Source organism: Phocoena phocoena, chromosome 21 (assembly GCF_963924675.1).
Source record: "Phocoena phocoena chromosome 21, mPhoPho1.1, whole genome shotgun sequence".
In the NCBI taxonomy this organism is placed as follows: Eukaryota; Metazoa; Chordata; class Mammalia; order Artiodactyla; family Phocoenidae; genus Phocoena; species Phocoena phocoena.
Window position 1 is genome coordinate 13285513 of NC_089239.1, and position 19545 is coordinate 13305057.

General features: G+C 39.2%; 1 protein-coding gene across 1 annotated transcript; it reads left to right on the plus strand.

Annotated features, from left to right (window-relative positions):
* The first annotated feature begins 813 nt into the window (after positions 1–813).
* On the plus strand, positions 814–19045 carry SARAF (store-operated calcium entry associated regulatory factor). Its single transcript, XM_065899965.1, has 6 exons — positions 814–1053; positions 9234–9412; positions 12604–13021; positions 15515–15644; positions 16277–16422; positions 18239–19045. Exons 1-6 carry the CDS (start codon positions 951–953, stop codon positions 18262–18264), a joined length of 1002 nt encoding a protein of 333 aa, XP_065756037.1. The 5' UTR covers positions 814–950; the 3' UTR covers positions 18265–19045.
* The last annotated feature ends 500 nt before the right edge of the window (positions 19046–19545 follow it).

Genomic DNA, 19545 nt, shown 5'->3' on the forward strand with positions numbered 1-19545 from the left:
AGCAAGGCCTTCCCTGAAGTTGGCTCCTAGTCTCTACTGTATCACCCTGTTTTATTTTCATCAATGCACTTATCACTATTATCTTTGTTTATTAATTTATTATTTAATTTTGTTTATCTTAGTTCTCATCAGTGTAAGCTCCATGAGTACAGGGACCTTGTCTGCATACTCCAAGCTGAAAACAGCGCCAGACACATACTAGGCGTTCAACCTATATTTGTTGAATGAATGAATGAAGGAGAGAAATCCAGGACTGTCAGACCTCAAAGATAATGCCTATGCACTCTTAACTGTTTTCCCTGGCTGGTTCTTTATTTAGGTGGTAGTTTCTCCTCTTGATATCTTGTAAATTCCCACTGTCTCCACGTGGAAGGAAATATGTAAAGGTTCTGAGCTTCTGAAACCAGACAATATATTTCCGTGCTGCCTCTCAAATCCACTCTGTATTTAGCAAACTAATGGAACACAAATCATGCGCCAGACGCTATGCTAGTTGCTGAAGACGTGAAGTTGAGTAAGGCACAGTAGCGTCCCTCGGGAAGGTTATTAAGGTTTTGTAAATAACGTGACTACACTTAGATTTTGCGTTGTGATGGTTTCAGTCTTCGCGCTGAACCTTTAGGAGGGCGGCCCTAGGCCCCGCCCACAGCCTCTGCGTCCCGCCCTTGGCTCCGCCCTCAACGGCGGCACCCCGCCCTCGACTCCGCCCGCAGCCGCGCTGGGCTCCAGAGGCGGGGACAGCAGCGACCACTCCAGTTCCCCCACGCGCCGCCGCTGTAGTGACGTCAGACTGGAGCACGGACCTTCCCTGCAGCAGGGGTCCTGCGGTAGACCTTCCTTTTTCCGCGGCGGAAGCTGCCGGCGTCGGTGCTTAACGGTACGCGGCCTTCCGCAGCCAGGGTTCCGACCTGCGAGCTCCCGACAGCCGCGCGTCATCTTCACCGAGCGCCATGGTGGCGGCCAGCGGGCCGGAAGCGGCTGGGCGCTGCGCTCTGTTCAGCCTCCTTTTGCTTCTGTTGATCGCGGGCTCTGCCCGGGGCTGGGAAGACCCTGGTGAGTGCTGCCTTCACTCCCCCCTTCCTGCTGCCTTCAAGCAGCGCTAAGAGGCTCCACCATTTCTGTTCGCCGCCCCTTGAGCCCTTCTACCCTAATTCCTCATTTCCATCCTCCTCGCTGTTCATCTGTGCCCTGCCTGGCCTCTTTGCTCTTCCCAGACGTCCTCCTGGACGAGTGTGGACTGTTGGGGAGTGGGCGGGGCGGGACTACTCTATGTTGTTAATGTTCCCTTCTCCCTTGCTTGGACTCCCAGAATTTGCCCACCTTCTTCTTTCTCGGGCTACAGCCCTCATCCCCTGGGTCTGGCTGGAAAGCTCGACCCTCACCTGCGCATTTTGCTTTGTTGTCAAGACTGTCTGATGTCATCGTCGCTGACTCTTGTCATGGCTGCCTGTTGCTGTACCTGGCAGTTGCCATGGCACCGGCAGTCCTTGAGTCACACTTCGTGGACAGGGCTGCAAACCTTGGAGGTAGGTTAGCAGAATCATGGACTGTACTATTTATGTGATCACAACTCACGCTGCTTAGTCTGACCATTACAGTGACGTTCATTGCGTTACACCAGCTTTTCCTGTTGAATTAAAAAAATTTTTTTGTGTGTGATGGTACACGATAAGTGATTTCTAGGAAAAATAGTTCTTTCATATCACTATGTTATTAGAATTGTCTAACGAATTTTTATGGGATCGAGAATATTCCATGTAATTAATACATATGTGTGTATATATATGTATACATACATACATACAGTTTTCCATTTAATAAATGATGCATGCTGTTAAGTTGGAGTGATGTAAAAAATGACTTTCAAACAATGAAAACATCATTTTTGTTTTGGGGAGTAAAGATGTTAAAAGCATGGAAAGTGTACCCATATTGCAGTCGTGATTTGGTGATAGGAAATGCCTGTGTTTTTGAACTTAAGCAACAGATTTATTTCTGTAGCTTCTTATTTTTTATTCTTAAATGCTAAAATGAGAGAGAAGGTGCTATTTGTAAGTACTTGATTTTGAGTACTCCTTTGATGTGGATGTTTTATTACTAATTAATAAAAAGCCAAGTTGGATTTAAATGTCTGTACATTTTCCTTATGTATTTCTAGAAAGTTTTATATAGATAGAAGACTTTGATCAGAATTACAATTTAAAAACTGGATTAAAACATTAGTTGAACCCTCAATCAATTCTTGAATAAAAAGAGGAGGTTTTAAAAAAAAATGGTTTACAGATGAAGAGTCAGGGGAATAAAAAAACGGAGCCAAATTTAAACTAATAATGAACCTTTTCCTGGTAGCTCTTTGTCTACCTACTCTATAAAACTATTGTTCTGGAACAAAAGGCACAAAATATTTTGCAGAGTAAACACAATCAAACTACTTGGACTTAAATTACTTTTGAGGAACTATTTTATGAAGGCATTTTATTGAGTTAGTTTTTTCAAGTAGTTTTATCAAGCAGTAGTCAGTCCCTCGTTTGTCTTTTGTTTGACTTTGGTTGTACTCACTTTGTCTTTAGCTAACATAAAGCAAAAATCTGTCCAGAAAAAAAAAAATTGTACCAGTTCTAAAGAGATTACCTAAAAATTTTCACAATTTATTGAGCTACTTTGTATTTGTCACTCTTCTGGGTGTTGGGAATATTGCAGTGAACAAAACAGTGTTTTGCCCTGGAGTTTACACCTATTGAGGAGAAATAGAAAATGAACAAATCAGGTAAATAGCGTGTCATATTGTGAATAGTGGTTTGGACATTGATAAAAACAGGGTAAGGAGGACAGGGTGTGCAGGCAGAAGCAGGGATTTTCAAAATATACGTTAGTCAGGGAAGAAGTCACTGTTAAGGTGACATTTGATGAGAACCCCGAAGAGATGGGTCTGCTATGACCTGTATTCTATCCCATTCTATTCTGTTCTATATTTTTTTAATACGATCTGTTTTTTTTTTTTCTTTTTCTTTTTTTTGCGGTACATGGGCCCCTCACTGTTGTGGCCTCTCCCGTTGTGGAGCACAGGCTCCGGACGCGCAGGCTAAGCGGCCATGGCTCACGGGCCTAGCCGCTCTGCATCATGTGGGATCTTCCCGGACCGGGGCACGAACCCGTGTCCCCTGCATCGGCAGGCGGACTCTCAACCACTGTGCCACCAGGGAAGCCCTAATATGATCTGTATTTTAAAGGCACATTCTCTCTGCTCTGTGGAAAACAGACTGTGGGAGCGAGAGTGGGTGGGGGGAAGCTGGAGGCCCGTGAAGGGACTGCTTGTACAGTAAGTCCCGAGAGTGGTGATGGTTGGCGGCGGGGGGCGGGGGAAAGCAGTGCAGTTGGTGAGAGTGGTGGGCTTCTCAGCTGTTCTGAAGGTGGAGATGACATGATACTCTGAGGGATTAGATATAGGGGGTAGAGGAAGAGAGAAGACAAAGATAACTCCAAGGGTTTGGATCTTGAGTGACTAGAAGGATGGAATTACCCTTTCCTGAGATGTGGGATTGTGGGAGAATCAGGCTTGGGGGAGTTTGGTTTTGTTCATCTTAAGTTTGAGACCTGCAAGTGGATTTTGATTTGTGAGTCTGGACTTCAGGGAACTGTGTGTCACCCTTGACTGATGTACTAGTGGAGTAAGGTTGTGAGCATTTTGTTCTTAGACCTTGTCTTAGTTCGAGCTGCTATCACAAAATACCACAGACTGGGTGGTAAGCAGCATTTATTCCTTGCATTCTGAGGCTGGGAAGTCTGAGATCAAGGTGCGAGCATGTTTGGTGTCTGGAGAGGGCCCCTTCCTGCTCTGCAGATGACTGTCTTCTTGTTATGTTCTCACATAACAAGAGTGGGGGTGGGGCGGGGTGGGGGTAGGTGGGGGTGAGTGGGTGAATGGGGGCCTTGGTCTCTTCCTTTTCCTACACGGGCACTAATCCCATCACTGGGGCTCCATCCTCATGAGCTCATCTAAAACTAATCACCTCCTGAAGGCCCTGCCTCCAAATGCCACCACAATGGGGATTACGGCTTCAACATATGTATTCTGGTTGCAAAACATAGTAACCTTTAGGATCTCTAGGGAGGAAAGATGCTGTAGAGTCGTGGTAATGATAACACATAGGTATATGGCTCCTTAAACATTCTCAATAATATTTATCATACTTGATCACCTATTATGTGTCAAGTACTCTACCAGATAATTTTAGTAAATCATATCTAAACTTCACAGTCAATTTTAAGGTTGATATCGTTTTAACTTTACAGGTCATTTCTATACAGATAAATTGACTTGGCCAAAGTCATATAGCAAGTTGGTGGTGGGAATTTAGTTCAGTGTTCTTTGCATTATCTCAGCCCTGCTACAACAAATTCAAGTTGTTATTATTCCCATTATTTAGTTTAATAATATTCTGATTTTTTAAACCATTGAACATTTTCATTGTTACAATTTTTTATTTATTAGGAGGTAGTTTGAGTTTAATATAGCATATTTTATTTTAGTATACTTCTTGGAAATTTAGATATTTGGATCGTGTGGAATTAAATTTTTATATAGCTTTAGGTGGATTTTATTCTAGCTGTGTAGTCAGTTATGACAAAACCATTTATTGAAGAAGACATCCTTTTTCCACTAAATTGAAAAGCCTGCTTTTGCTGGTTGGAGAAGAGTTTCCTTTCATTTAAGGAGTCGTCTCAGAATCACTATTCTGTACAGTATTACTGAGATCCCACTTGAGGCTACTGCAACTCATTGTAACTCAGACCCAATTTACTCTACTTCTTAAATTACTTGTGGGTTTGAGATGCATCATTTGTCTTTCCTCACACAGGCTAAGCAGGGCAGAAAGAGTTGTGCAGAATATTGAGTTTTGTCAACGGTAAAGGATGCCATTGTGCTTTGTTTTATAAATAAAATATGGTGATGCTTGATAAAAAAAATACACCTAGAACACAAAAAACCCACTTTATCTTGTATTGAATTTCCACATGTATCTGGATTTATTTCTAGACTTTCTTTTGTTTCACAGTTCACTTGTCTGTTTCTGTTACTATCCCATACTATTTTGATTATTTTAATTTTATAGTAAGCTTTATTATTTGGTAAAACTATTTTTTTTTTTTTTTTTTTTTTTGCGTTACACGGGCCTCTCACTGCCGCGGCCTCTCCCGTTGCGGAGCACAGGCCCCGGACGCGCAGGCCCAGTGGCCATGGCCCACGGGCCCAGCTGCTCCGTGGCACGCGGGATCCTCCCAGACCGGGGCACGAACCCGCGCCCCCTGCATCGGCAGGCGGACTCCCAACCGCCACGCCACCAGGGAAGCCCCATTTTTTAAAAATTGACATATTATTGACTTATAATATTAGTGTCATGTTTACAACATATTAGTTTAATATTTTTATAGATTATACTCCATTTAAAGTTATTACAAAACAATGGCTCTATTTCCTTGTGCTGTATAATATATCCTTTTTGCTTATTTAAGCAATGTATTCTTTTTTTTTTTTTTCGGTACGCGGGCCTCTCACTGTTACGGCCTCTCTCGTTGCGGAGCACAGGCTCCGGATGTGCAGGCTCCAGACGCGCAGGCTCAGTGGCCACGGCTCATGGGCTCAGCCGCTCCGCGGCATGTGGGATCCTCCCGGACCGGGGCACGAACCCATGTCCCCTGCATCGGCAGGCGGAGTCTCAACCACTGCGCCACCAGGGAAGCCCTTAAATGTTGATATATTTTAATGAAAGTTACAGGCATCATGATAGGCCATAACTAAATCCTTCAGTATAAGCCTTTTTTTAATGAACTTTTCCCCACCTAGTAAAAATAACATTACATCTAACAAAATTGACCCTAATTTCTTAATATCAACTAATTACTCATTCCATAGCCAGATATCACAGTTGTCCCTAAAATGTCTAAACTAGTTTGTTCAAACCAGGGCCCAGTCCAGGACCAGTCATTGCATCTGACTGAATTATCCCTTAAGTCTTTTGAAAATGTAGAATGGTCTCTTTTTTCATGCTCCTGCTTTGCTGAAGGGATTGGGCCAGTTATCCTTTAGAATATCCTACGTTCTGGATTCTGTTTTCTCATGACATTGTTTTAGCATTTTTTTTTCTTCCTTGTATTTCTAGTAAGCTGAATGCTAGGTCCAAAGGATTGATTAGATTCATATTAAATACTTCTGAGGATTACATCATAGGAGATGGTGTAATATTGATCTTTATACCGTTAGCAGTGCTAAGTTTGACTAGTGGATTACAGTGGCTTGTTTCTCCCCCGTGAAGTTACATTTTTCCCCTTTTGTGACTAGAGAGCACTCCGTGTAATGTTACTTGGCAGCATACCAATATCCATTCACTTAATGATTTTAAAACTAATTGATCCTTTTCTGAATCTGTTTATTTAGGGGTTGTAAGATGGTGATTTTTCTAATTCTATCACTTCTTCTGCATTTATTGATTGATATTCTTCAGTAAAGTTGAGATTTTCCTTATCAACTGAGGCTATTTCAGATTATGGTTCTGGCTGGAAAGTCAGGATAAACATTTAATTTAAAATCTTTAATTGCTAGTTTTCAAAGTGAGGTAATTGGTAGCCACTTTAAGTATAGACAAGTGAGTTTTTGGCTTTCCCTTTAAGTATTATTATGGATTCTTGGGTTTTCATAGATTGAACATGATTTGCCAAGTATAGTCACTATCTTGCTGGTCAGTCTTGCTTTTGGTGTCTTAAGATCTTTCCCATCCCAGGATCATAAACATACTCTTTCTTTTTGTGTTTTCTTCTAGTACTTTTAATTTGTTGTTTATTTTGTGGTAAGTGTTTAACCATCAGGGATGAATTTTTATACGTTGTGCACATGCTCAGTTTCCTAATCCTGTGTTACTGTTTACATTATTATAGATTTAATTACAGATATGTTTTGATTGCTGTAACCCAATTTTCCTTTCTTTGTTGTTACTGGTTTTCAGCTGTCTTTTTACCATTTTATATGTTATTAGATTACTTTGTATTATTATATTTCTAGTTTTATTGTATTTTGGTGAGAGACGCGTGACCAGTAAGTCTCAGCTTAGTCAAATTTATTAAGCTCTTTTTTTGGTAAATAAATATAAATAAGATCTGTATTTGCTGACGTGAGGGAATACCGTTGATGTCTGATTAAGTGCAAAAGCACGTGAAGAGTAATGTGCACTGTATGATTCAATTTTATAAAAATAAACTAACAAAAGTCAAAACAACCCCTGAATATGTATCTGTTTGTGTGAGCAAGAAGGTACCGACCAGGCTGCTAGTTCTGGTTATCACAGAAATGTGAAATTGGAGGAGGAATGGATTTCTCTTTTTAAAAGGAAAAAGTGTTACTTTTAGATTTTAAAAAATTGTGAAATATGTATGTGTGTATGTGTGTGTATGTATGTGTGTATATATATGTATATGAATGAAAAGAGCTTGGGAGACCATCTAGGGATGTAGCTTCTTCTCAAGCAGCTTTCACCTTGTAGTGCTTACTTTAGTCAGCTCCAATTCAAGAGCTGCTATTTCCTGTTGCTTTTAGGGATTCCATTACGTGTGTCAGGTTGGTTCTCAGTTTTCCCACTTGCTGGTCTGGCACTTCACTTATATTTAGGACTAGTCACCTAACTATTGGTCCATCTGCTTTCACCTTCCAAAATTCTGTTACCATCTCCTTTTCTGTTTTGCCTGACCTTGTTTGTTCACATCGGCAAAACAATTCATTTATTGTACTTTCAGTGGAATTTGAGAGGCAGCAAATTTTGCTAATTTGACAGGTTGAAATATAGGGAATTGGGTGCTAACAAAATGGTGGAAAGTGATGTCTGCTACATCTGCAGCAGTGAACACTGGATGGCTCACATCAGGCCTTTTCGCATCCACGACACTAATTACGGAGCACTGGACAGTGTCAGGAAAACCCTGAGCCCCCATGACTGCCTGCTAGTCTGGGCACAGTCTGAGTTTAAGCTCTGATCTCCGGATCTCGCTTAAGTCCCTCCGGTTGACAGAACCGAAATCACTTTTGGGATTTGTAGCTGCAAGACGTTTTAGGAGTCTTTTAGCTTTGCAAGAAGTCATACCAGTTTGAGGGCAAAATGGGTGTTGAGTGAACCAATCCGCAGTATCTTCCATCATAATCTGAGGATGATAAGTAGGAAGACTATTCATTTTCCAATAACACTTCAAAATTCACTTATGTATTGATACATCAGTGCCGGCCATAATTACCTTGTTTTGACTTCTTCTTTTTAAACTGCTTTGTCAATATGATTTTTAATTTGTGAAATAGTTTAACTTTTTAATTTTTAAAATTGTGAAATAGTTAAACCCACAGAAGTACACGATGAAAACCCATGTACTCACCACCCAGTTTTATTGAATCTTTACATTGTACTATATTTGCAAGCAAACCTCCCCCCTGCAAAGTAATAAAACATTAGGGATAGAGAGCGAAAGGCTCTGCTCTCCCTCTGTCCTCAGTGGTGCTCTGAATTTGATGTTTAATCATTCCTATGCATGTTTTCATACTACTGGTATATACACGTATAGGCCTTAACAACACGTAGTACTGTTTTGCCAGTTTTCGCGGTTTATGTAAAGCCATCCTACTAAACATTCTACAACTTGTATTTTGCTTAAAATGTTTTTACTATTTCTATTCTGATACATGAATTCTAGTTCACTCATTTTAACTGCTGTAGAATATTCCACTTTGTGAATAGGCCAAAATTTTATTAAACCATTCATCTGTTGACAGACGTTTAAGTCATTAAGTGTGCTTCAGGAACATTCATGTATATGTTTTGCTATTTTAATTAACCATTGATATTATTGTCAATTGTCATACAGTAGTACAACGTTTCAGGTTAATGAACTTTTGGTTCTGATTTTGCAAAAATTATGTGGAACTCACGATATAGAAGCAGTTTAGGGGACATCAATCCTGAAATGAAGGGAGACCTTAAAGGAGTGACTTTCTGACTTTTGTGCAAAAGGCGTGAAGGTTGTTGTGATGGCTTTGGGATTTGGGAAACTGTTCCATCTTCTCTTCCTTAGTCATCCTCAAAAGGCAAGAAAGAGCCTTACTTTTGAAAGTATTTTCGATGACAAGAGTTTTGCTAGAATGAATCTTTCTATATGACAAGATATTTACCATCTGTTTATCTGTGTTCTTACTGTTTCAGACCGAGTATTGTTGCGGGATATAAAAGCTCTTACCCTCCACTATGACCGCTATACTACTTCCCGTAGGTTGGATCCGATCCCACAGTTGAAATGTGTTGGAGGCACAGCTGGATGTGATTCTTATACCCCCAAAGTCATACAGTGTCAGAACAAAGGCTGGGATGGTTATGATGTACAGGTAATACTCTTTATGTTGATGGAAGTCTAAATGGAATCCTTTTCAGTGAAGTGTTTATTGAGACATTATTCAGTATTTTGGGGAAGTACATATAGAAAATCTCCGGTTACCTAAAATATATAAATATAAATCAGTGATTCGGTCTCTGAAAGGAACATCCTCTGAAAGAAATGAACTGATTTTAAAGCCTGGAAATATTCATTGTAATCTTTATACCAAAACTTTCTCATAAGACATTAGTAAATTTTCAAAACTTTTCATATACTTGAGGGTGGGGGGTAGAGGATTTCTTTTGATTGTCATTTCTCTGTCATTCCTCAAAGAATACCAACCTATCCTTAAAAAATAAAGTTAAGATGATAAGGAATTGTAGATTGTAAGTGGGGGTGGGGTTCCTGTGTCCCTATTGTGCTTCAAATGCTTGATTTTAAAAAGTTGTTTTAGAGCTGAGCGTGGTTACTTACGAGTGAAAGCATTTCAGTGGGCTTTATTGTCTTCCGGTCTTTGGCATTTTGTACTTAGGACAGGCCACCTCCTTGAAGTTCCAAACTTTGTTATCCTTTAGAAATGGAATAGATTTTAAGTGAATTCAGTTTAAATCAATACGAATAGATTTCTACTTTGTATTCTGCCTGCTTTCAGAAAGGATTTAAGATGGTTGGTCATTCGGCCAGAAGCTTGCTTTGACAGTTTTCCCTTCCATCAGAGTGATATTCTTGTTTGATACAACCTTTGTGCCTCATGTATGCAGTTCGGGGAGAGAGTTCATATTTGCTTGGTGATACGTATCTCACAACATTTTTTCCTAGTCTTGCTAACCAGATTGCAGAATCTTCAGGTTAAAGCTGAAATTACTTTTACTTTTATATTACTTTCCAGTCTTGATGGAAAAAAGATACTAATGGCAAAGTCATTCATTAAACATATATTAAACAGTATTATACAAAAATGAATGATGGAGTCACAACCCTCAAGAAACTCTCTTCCTAGGAGAATAGATAAGACAAGCACTCACATTACATCTAGGTGCCAACAAAGTATTGTAAAGTCACGTCCAGTTGGGGGGATTGGGAAAGACTTGAAGAAGAAAGTATTATATGTACTGTGTTAGTAAGGAAGGATAACATTTTTAGAGCTGAAGAGATAGAGAAGGGAGTGAATGGCATGAGCAAAGTATAGAGGATGTCATACGTTGACTTATGTTTAGTAGCAGGAGAGAGCCTCTTCTAATTCCAAGAGTATAAATATAATAATTAGAAGCCTCTATTAGTATATGCTATTAAGGAAATGACAATTAACATGAAATACCGATAGAGATTGAGTTTATTTACCTAAATCAACAAGCTTATAAATCTTCCTCCAAATAAAATTATTTAAAAAAATGGAATAGTGTAGAACAACAACAACAAAATAGAAAAATTGAATATTATCCAAATTAAAAACTTTTAGGCTTCAACAGACACCATCAAGAAAGCGAAAAGGACACACACAATAGGAGAAAGCTTTTGCAGTCATATTATCTGATTGGGGACTTGTGTCCAGAGTATATGAAGAACTATTACAACTCAGTAAGAAGACATATAACCAAATTTAACAGTGGGTAAGGCATCTGACTAGACATTTCTCCAAAGAAGATATGCAGATGGCCAGTAAACATGTGAAAAAATGTTCAGCATCATTAGCTGAAAAAGTGTGCAGCATCAGGGAAATACAAATCGAAACCACAGTAAGACACCAGTTCCTACAACAGGATGCCTGTGATCAGAAAGGCGTAGTAGCAGGTGTTGGTGCGGATGTGGAGAGACCCTCATACACTGCCATTAGGGATGTGAAACGGCGCAGCCACCTTGGAAAACGGGCAGTTTCTCAAAGATTTAAACATAGAGTTACTGAATGCCTAGTCATTCGACTCCTAGGTGTGTACCCAAGAGACTTGAAAATGTGTGTCCACACAGAAACATACTAAACGTTGTAGCAGCGTTATTCATAAATGGCAAAAAGTAGAAACAACCCAAGCGTCCATCATTGATGAATGAAGAAACAAAATGTGGTATATCCATACGATGGAATGTTATTTAGCCATAAAAAGGAATGAAGTGCTGATTTATGCTACAACATGTGTGAACCTTGAAAACATTCTGCCAGGTGAAAGAAGCCAGTCACGTAGGACCACGTATTGTATGATTCCGTTTACATGAAATGTCCAGAGTAGGGGAATCCTTGCAGACAGATTGGTGGTTGCTTAGAGCTAAGAGACTTGGGGGGAAACAGGAAGTGACTGCTAAAGGAGATGAGATTTCTTTGGGGGGCGATGAAAATATTCTAAAATTGATTGTGATGATGGTTGCACAGCTCTGTGAATACACTAAAAACCATTGAAATGGGTGAGTGTCTAGTATGTGAATTACATCTGAATAAAGCTGATATAGTGTACCTGAAGTTTGAAAGAGGAAGTTAATTTGTCCAAAAAAGAGAAAAGCAATAGAACCAATCAGATCTCTTTTGGCTTATATCTTTTTTAATGTTGATAGAGAAGCATATTACCTACTCAGCTCAAAATAGTTATAGAATTCAAAGTAGACCTGGGCTCTTTTTTTAAGCTGGAAAATTTTGAGGCTAGCATAGATTCTTTTTGCAGTTTTTCTAAATGTCTTTTTAAAAAAACTTAAGAAAATTACTTAATGGATTGGACCTTGGGAAAGGTAGTCCATGGTTTTTATAGAATTTGTGTAGGAAGTTTTTCTCAGAAGGTTATATCAACAGCTACCAGATATTCATATATGATGCTGATATTTGAGCCTTAATGTTGAAAAAACCCCTATTTTTAAAGAAAGCATCTTCAACAGTGGTTAAAAAGTTGACATTTTAAAAATTTGCTTAAAATTAATAAATTAGGGAATGCTTAATATGTACAAAAGAATTCTTTACATCTATATGTAAGGAATAAGGAATAGTAATAAAATGAGCACTCATGTACCCACCACCTAGCTTAAGTAGAACGTTAATATCACCAGTATCTTGGAAGCCCCTGGTTTGCCCTCCCCCAACACAGAAATACTCGTCCTGAATTTTGATTATCATTCCCTTGCTTCATTTTGCTGTTTTATGACAGCTGTTTAGCCCAAATAATGTATATTAAATGAAAAAAAAATCTTTTGGTTTTAATAACCTGTTTCTACTTTTCTTCACAGTGGGAATGTAAGACCGATTTAGATATCGCTTACAAATTTGGAAAAACTGTGGTGAGCTGTGAAGGCTATGAATCCTCTGAAGACCAGTATGTACTGAGAGGTTCCTGTGGCTTGGAGTATCACTTAGATTACACGGAACTTGGCCTGAAAAAATCGAGAGAGTCTGGAAGAAACCATGGCTTTAACTCTTTCTCTGATTATTATAATAAGTTGTACTCCCGAGAATCTTGTAGCATCAGTGGAGTGCTTACCATCGTGGTGCTACTTGCTATTGCCTTTGGAGTTTATAAATTCTTCCTTAGTAATGGTCATGATTCTCCTCCACCATATTCTGAGTATCCTCCGTATTCCCATCGTTATCAGAGATTCACCAACTCTGAAGGACCCTCTCCTGCAGGCTTTAAGCCTGAGTTCACAGGTATGTTTTCCTAGGCAATGGCAGTAAGTAGGATAGAAGTCAGGTAGTGAATCCTGTGCTGGTTTCTGATATAGAAAATGGTTGCACTGGGAAACCAAAGCAGAGTTGTCTTATTTTTTTACCTTCAACTTCTTTTACCTCTTGTGTTCTGTTTCTCTATAAGGTTAATTGTGATTACTGTTTTAAGGATGCATGAGTAAATTGCAAATCATCTCCATCAAACTTGGTCAGATTTGGTAATAAGCATTTACCTTGAACTCTGTCTCACAACACACACAAAATTCTATTCACTGAGTATTACAGAGCTCAACATAAAAGTAAAACAATTAAGTTTCCAGAAGAAAACATAGGAAAATATTTGTCAGGGTAGGCAAAACTTTCTTAGAATGCAAAAAATACCAGCCAAAGAGAAAAGAGGGATAAATTAGACTTTATTTAAATTAAGAATGTCTAGTCATCAAATACAACATTAAGAGAGTGAAAAGGCAAGCCACAGACTGGGAGAAGGTATTTGTAAAACATATTTTCAACAAAGCACGTGTGTCTACAGTACATAAAGAAGTCCCACAAATCTGAGAAAAGACAGACAACCTAATTAAAAAAATGGACAGATGATTTGAACAGCCATTTTATAGTAAAAGAAGATATCTAGATGTCCAATAAAAATTTGAAAAGGTGCTCAGCATCATTAGTCTTCAGGAACATGCAGATTAAAACCTGAGTTCTTAATTAACCACCATTTAATCATCTTAATGGCTAACATTAAAAAGACAGAGTACCAAGTTATGGCAAGGATGTAGTTAACTGGAACTTGCTGGAAGGAGTTAAAAGGATAAAACACTTTGGAAAACTGTCAGTATCTACTGAAACTAGACATACGCCATCCAGTGACCCTGCAATTTCATTCCTAGATGCATACCTCAGAGAAATGCATGCATGTGTGTGCAAAAAGGTCTGCACGAGAATGTTCACAGCAGCTGTATTCACAGCAGCCAAAAACTGGAAATAGAATGTCCGTAAACATTCGAATGAGACAAATTGTTTTTTTTCACACATTGGACTACTTACTATACATAAATTTAGAAAAAAACAAAAACAAAACTGATATATGCAGTGGTGGAGGTCGACTCTCATGGACATAATGATACACCAGAAGAGTACCTCCGTATGATTCTATTTATAAAAAGTTCAAGAATGGGTAAAACCAAAGTGTGGTGAGAAAAGTCAGAGTTGGCTTCTCTCTGACATGGGTGGGTATCTATTGGGAGTTGTCGTGAGGGAGTCTCTGGGTGATAGAAAGGTTTTACTGATGTGGGTAGTGATTACATGCCTGGGTACATACGTACAGATTTATTATGCTGTACATGTGGGATTAGCACAGTTCCCTTTATGTATATGATACAGCAATTTAAGAAAAACTTCCTCTGAGCAGAAGATATTTTTTTTTTTGGTCCCTTGTAAGACCCGACTTCCCAACCAACAAATATCCTCCACTTGGATTCCTCCATTAGACACTCAGGTACAGCTCTCAACCTGGAGCTTCTAGACGTGTCCACACAGTAGAAAGGAAGTAGCTCTGACACGTGGGGTCATCTTCTAGTAGCTGATCTGGAGCAGGGCAGATGTGACCTTATGGGAAGAAACCACCCTCCCCTGCCTTAAAAACATATCCCTCCTTTTCCTTGTGTTTGGGAAAGGCAGGTGCTCCTTGGTTATAAACCAGTACTTTATTTTATTTTATTTATTTATTTATTTTTTGTGGTACGCGGGCCTCTCACTGTTGTGGCCTCTCCTGTTGCGGAGCACAGGCTCCAGACGCGCAGGCTCAGCAGCCATGGCTCACGGGCCTAGCCGCTCCGTGGTGTTGGGATCTTCCCGGACCAGGGCATGAACCCATGTCCGCTGCATCGGCAGGCGGACTCTCAACCACTGCGCCACCAGGGAAGCCCTAAACCAGTATTTTATAAATACACCTTTTGAATACACTTGTTTATAAGTTGAAGCATTATTATTTTTTATTTTTATTCTTTTTAAAAATAAATTTATTTTATTTATTTATTTTTGGCTGCGTTGGGTCTTCGTTGCAGTGCGCAGGCTTTCTCTAGTTGCAGGCAGCGGGGGCTACTCTTCGTTGCAGTGCGCAGGCTTCTCATTGTGGTGGCTTCTCTTGTTGCGGAGCACAGGCTCTAGGCGTGTGGGCTTCAGTAGTTGCAGCATGCAGGCTCAGTAGCTGTGGCTTGCGGGCTCTAGAGCACAGGCTCAGCAGTTGTGGTGCACAGGCTTAGTTGCTCCTTGGCCCGTGGGATCTTCCTGGACCAGGGCTCCAACCCTGGTCCCCTGCATTGGCAGGCAGATTCTTAACCACTGTGCCACCAGGGAAGTCCCCTGAGTATTATTATTAAAGCATACAGATGAAACGATTGAAATGTCATATTATCTTTAGTTCTGTAGACTATGGTTTAAGAGAGGATACATAATCATTTTTATTTTTAGGACCGCATGGTGCAACTTCTGGTTTTGGCAGTGCTTTCACTGGACAACAAGGACATGAAAATTCAGGACCAGGGTTCTGGACTGGCTTGGGAACTGGAGGAATATTAGGATATTTGTTTGGCAGCAATAGGTAAGCTTTGCATTTATCTCACCTGCTCTTTAATTCAGCCTCGCTTTAGAGGCTTCTTTGTTTTACTTACAATTTGACTGGATTTGTTTTGTTAAGGAAAATAAATTATGGTGACATTACCCTATTAAATCAGATTCTCTGGGGATGGGAAAGAATGCCATCTGTGCTTTGATCAATATTATATGTGTTGTTTTCTTTCACATGTCATGCTTATAGATATGAGTTAGAAGCAAGACTGTTGACTCGACATCTGAGAAGGCAGGAAAGAACACAACATTTGGGGCACAGTTGGCATTCTGGTTTGGTTGGAGAATGATAGAAGCAAGGGTGGAAAGAGCTTGTGACCAGATTTTGGAATGTCTTCAGTTTAAATAGTAGTTTAAGTTTAGATTGTATTTGAATGCGAATTCAGAAAGAAAGAACCTTTATTCCCTGTCATTTTCTTTCCTCATAGCAATGACCATAAGAATGGCAGAAATATAAACCAGTGTTTATTTTATGTTAATCCTAATATACCAGAACACTGAGGAAAAAACACTTGATAAAAATTGTTTTCTGATGGTTTAGGAATAGGAGGGTATTTAAAAATCATAGTCACAAGAAAAATGCCTGACACACTTTTGTCTTTATAGAGCAGCAACACCCTTTTCTGACTCGTGGTACTACCCATCCTCATCCTCCAGCTCGTGGAATAGTCGTGCTTATTCACCACTTCGTGGAGACCCAGGAAGCTACTCAGCGTGTCCAAGCTCAGAGCCAAAAACCAGAACAGCGTCAGGTGAGAGCAGAAAATCAAGAAGTTCCTATTCAGTAAAGTACAGAAACAATTTGGAACTTAGATGATTAACTATAGATTTAGCAGTCATGGTTTTATGTGGTATACCCCCCAGAAATATTAGTTGCACAATTAACTGAGATTAAAATATTATTCAGATCTATTCTTTCCTCCCACTTCTGTTCTTTAAAACTCAAACAGAAATTTGGTTTAGACTCATGTCTTTCACTAACCAAGGTTTTAACTTAAACCTTCCTGGACGTTGGTTTCCATGTATGTTTAATTCTGGTTAATCTCTAGGGGTCCTTTAAGCTCTAAAATGGGAATTTTCTAGGTAGAAGGTTGAACTTTTCAGTTTGGTAAAACTCAATAAAAATGTATTGAGCCATTATTTAAATCATTGTCAAAAATATGTTTATTGCAATGACTAAGAGGAAATTTTGTAAAGAAGCAGAGATAAAATATAAAAAAACAAATTATTTGGAGTTAAATATCTAGTTAATTAGCAGAGAATCGGAGGTAGTGGATAATGAGGCGCTGATAGATTGCTGGGGTTGGATTTGTCTTCTTCAGCAGAGGCAAGAAGTTATAGAACAATGAATAATTCTTGAAATTGACAGAAAATATATTTAAATATGTTTAAAAATGTCAGAGTGGAATTCTCATAGTGCTGGTGTGAATGAATTGATATGATCACTTTGAAAAGCTGTTAGGCATTACCTACTAAAATTGAACATAAACATACTCAAGATCCAGCAGTTTCACAAATAATGGTAACAGAAGTGCGTACACTTTTACACTTAAAGATGAGTACGAGGATGTTTGTAGCATCCTTACTCATAGTAGCCTTCAACTGGAAGAAATCCATGTATCTTCCAGCAGTAAAATGGATGAATAAGTTGAGTTATATTCATACAGTGGAATACTGTGCAGCAGTAAGAATAAGTAAATAGTTGTAGGCGATAATGTGGATAAATTTATCAGATGTAAAGAAAGAAGCCAGACACACAAGAATATGTACAGTATGATGGCAACATTCATGTTTTATAAATATACATGTTTAAAAACAAGCAAAACTAATCTGTGGTGTTAGATGTTAAGACAGTGGTTGCTTTGGGGGAGAAAAAGAGGTGGTAATAATTGAGAAGATATATAAAGGTGTAACTACGTAGGGCATAATGTGACAAAAGAACCACATTCCCAGTGGAAACAAGAACTGTAAGAAACTGTATATATCAACTAGAAATGTATGGGACTTAGGTGAAGAAAATCATAAGACATTACCAAATAACCTACAGGAAGATCTGAGAAAAATTGAGTTTCCAGATGGGAACATTGTGGTCTTGTAACCTGTCTGTTAGCATGTTTGCATCTTGGGGGAGCTGGGGGTGCCTAGGTAACCTTTACCATCAAAAGTCTGTGACCCTCCCCCATGTTACTTCTATTTACCGCTGGAGTCGTGAGAGGTAGCAGGGCCTGGCTTAGGCTCCACTGGCCTCTCCGCTGTTTGGCTCAGACTTTGGGTCTTGCCTGTACCACGCTGGCCCCAGCACAGAACACGTCTTTGGTTTCCTGACTAAAAGTTATTGCCAGCAAGCATGTGTGTGTTTAGCAGACTTGATGCTGATTGGATGTCTGGAAGGGCTCTTGTGGGGAGTTGATGCACTGAGTCCTGCAGCCTTGGTTGGCAAGCTCATTCTCTCCTTCTTCCCTTGTGTTTTGTATCATTTGCTAACAATAAACGTGTATTACTGTTGTAATTTTATAAGCAATTCTAATGCATTTAAAAAAACTAATATAAAATTTACTCTTATTCTAGGATATGGTGGTACCAGAAGACGATAAGAAAGTAAAAAGTTGGGATCAAACATTGGATGCAAAACTTCTGATTTTTCATCACTTTCTCTTATAAAACGTGCCCCTTGCTAACAACTGGGAAAAGGGAATATGCAAAAGTTCTGTGGTGTTTTGTCCTGTATAGCTTTTTGTGTTCTGTTATTTGAGGCTAGGAGTTGACATATGACAAAATGCTTATCTAGAGAATCATGTTTGTGTAACATGCAGATGTATATTATAGTTTTTGAAATTGATGACTACTGTAGAATGCTGAGAATGTACTGTGTGATTTCTGACACCTGTGATGCCATAAGAAGCATTAAGAATGAAGGCTTTATACCAATAGACACTGAGTCCAGAAATTTTCAGTCTTAGGTGGTTTTAGTTGTTGATTCATTACATCATAGAAGCGATAATAATCTATTTGGTATGTGTTATTGGGTGTTTGCTGTTCTTCAAACATTTAAACCAAACTTTGGACTACTAATTATACTTCCTTGTGTGTTTTGATCACTTCTGAGCTCAGGAGCTTTGAACCTGTCCGTGGTGTGTGGGGTTCTGGTAAGTGAGAACTACCTTTTTAGGAAAAGGTAGAAAATAAGTATCTAGAAGGTTGTTGTGAATGGCAGTGTGCTGACAAAAATGCTTGAAGCCTCCATATTCATTTTTTTAAGAAGTAAAGTTCAAGTGCTTCAGCAAAGGTTTTCTAATAACAGAAGCATGTAGTTCTCTGTGGAATCTCAGATGTTGTAGCAGTCTGTGTCAATCTTACATTAAAATGACAGAAAAAATAAAAACAAACAAAGGGTTTTATTCTTTCTTTCTACCAGCCTTGACACAAATTGGTGTTACTTTTTTACCTTTTTTTTCCCCAAAGGAAAGGGGGTTCATGCAGAAGTTCTCTCTCCCTAAACAGTAATTTGCTGTGGTAGTCTTGCCTTAGCTACTGGTCACACAAAAAACCTAAATTCAGGAATTCCCAGTTATACTCATTAAACTTCATTATTTTGCTACGAAAGACAAGAACAGATTTGTGTTGTTATTATCACTACATATACTACTAATTCTTTTTATTTATTTATTTATTTTCTTTTACTGAAGTATAGTTGCTGTAAATATATGTTACAGATGTACAATATAGTGATTCACAATTTTTTTTTTTTTTTTTTTTTTTTGTGGTACACGGGCCTCTCACAGCTGCGGCCTCTCCCATTGCGGAGCACAGGCTCCGGATGCGCAGGCCCAGCGGCCACGGCCCACGGGCCCAGCCACTCCGCGGCATGTGGGATC

Bases quoted from the DNA above. Each gene is read 5' to 3' on its own strand.
- SARAF (XM_065899965.1), top strand. From the start codon at position 951: ATGGTGGCGGCCAGCGGGCCGGAAGCGGCTGGGCGCTGCGCTCTGTTC. The intron at 1,054-9,233 runs GTGAGTGCTGCC...TTACTGTTTCAG, and splicing joins CCGGGGCTGGGAAGACCCTG to ACCGAGTATTGTTGCGGGAT. The intron at 9,413-12,603 runs GTAATACTCTTT...TTTTCTTCACAG, and splicing joins GGGATGGTTATGATGTACAG to TGGGAATGTAAGACCGATTT.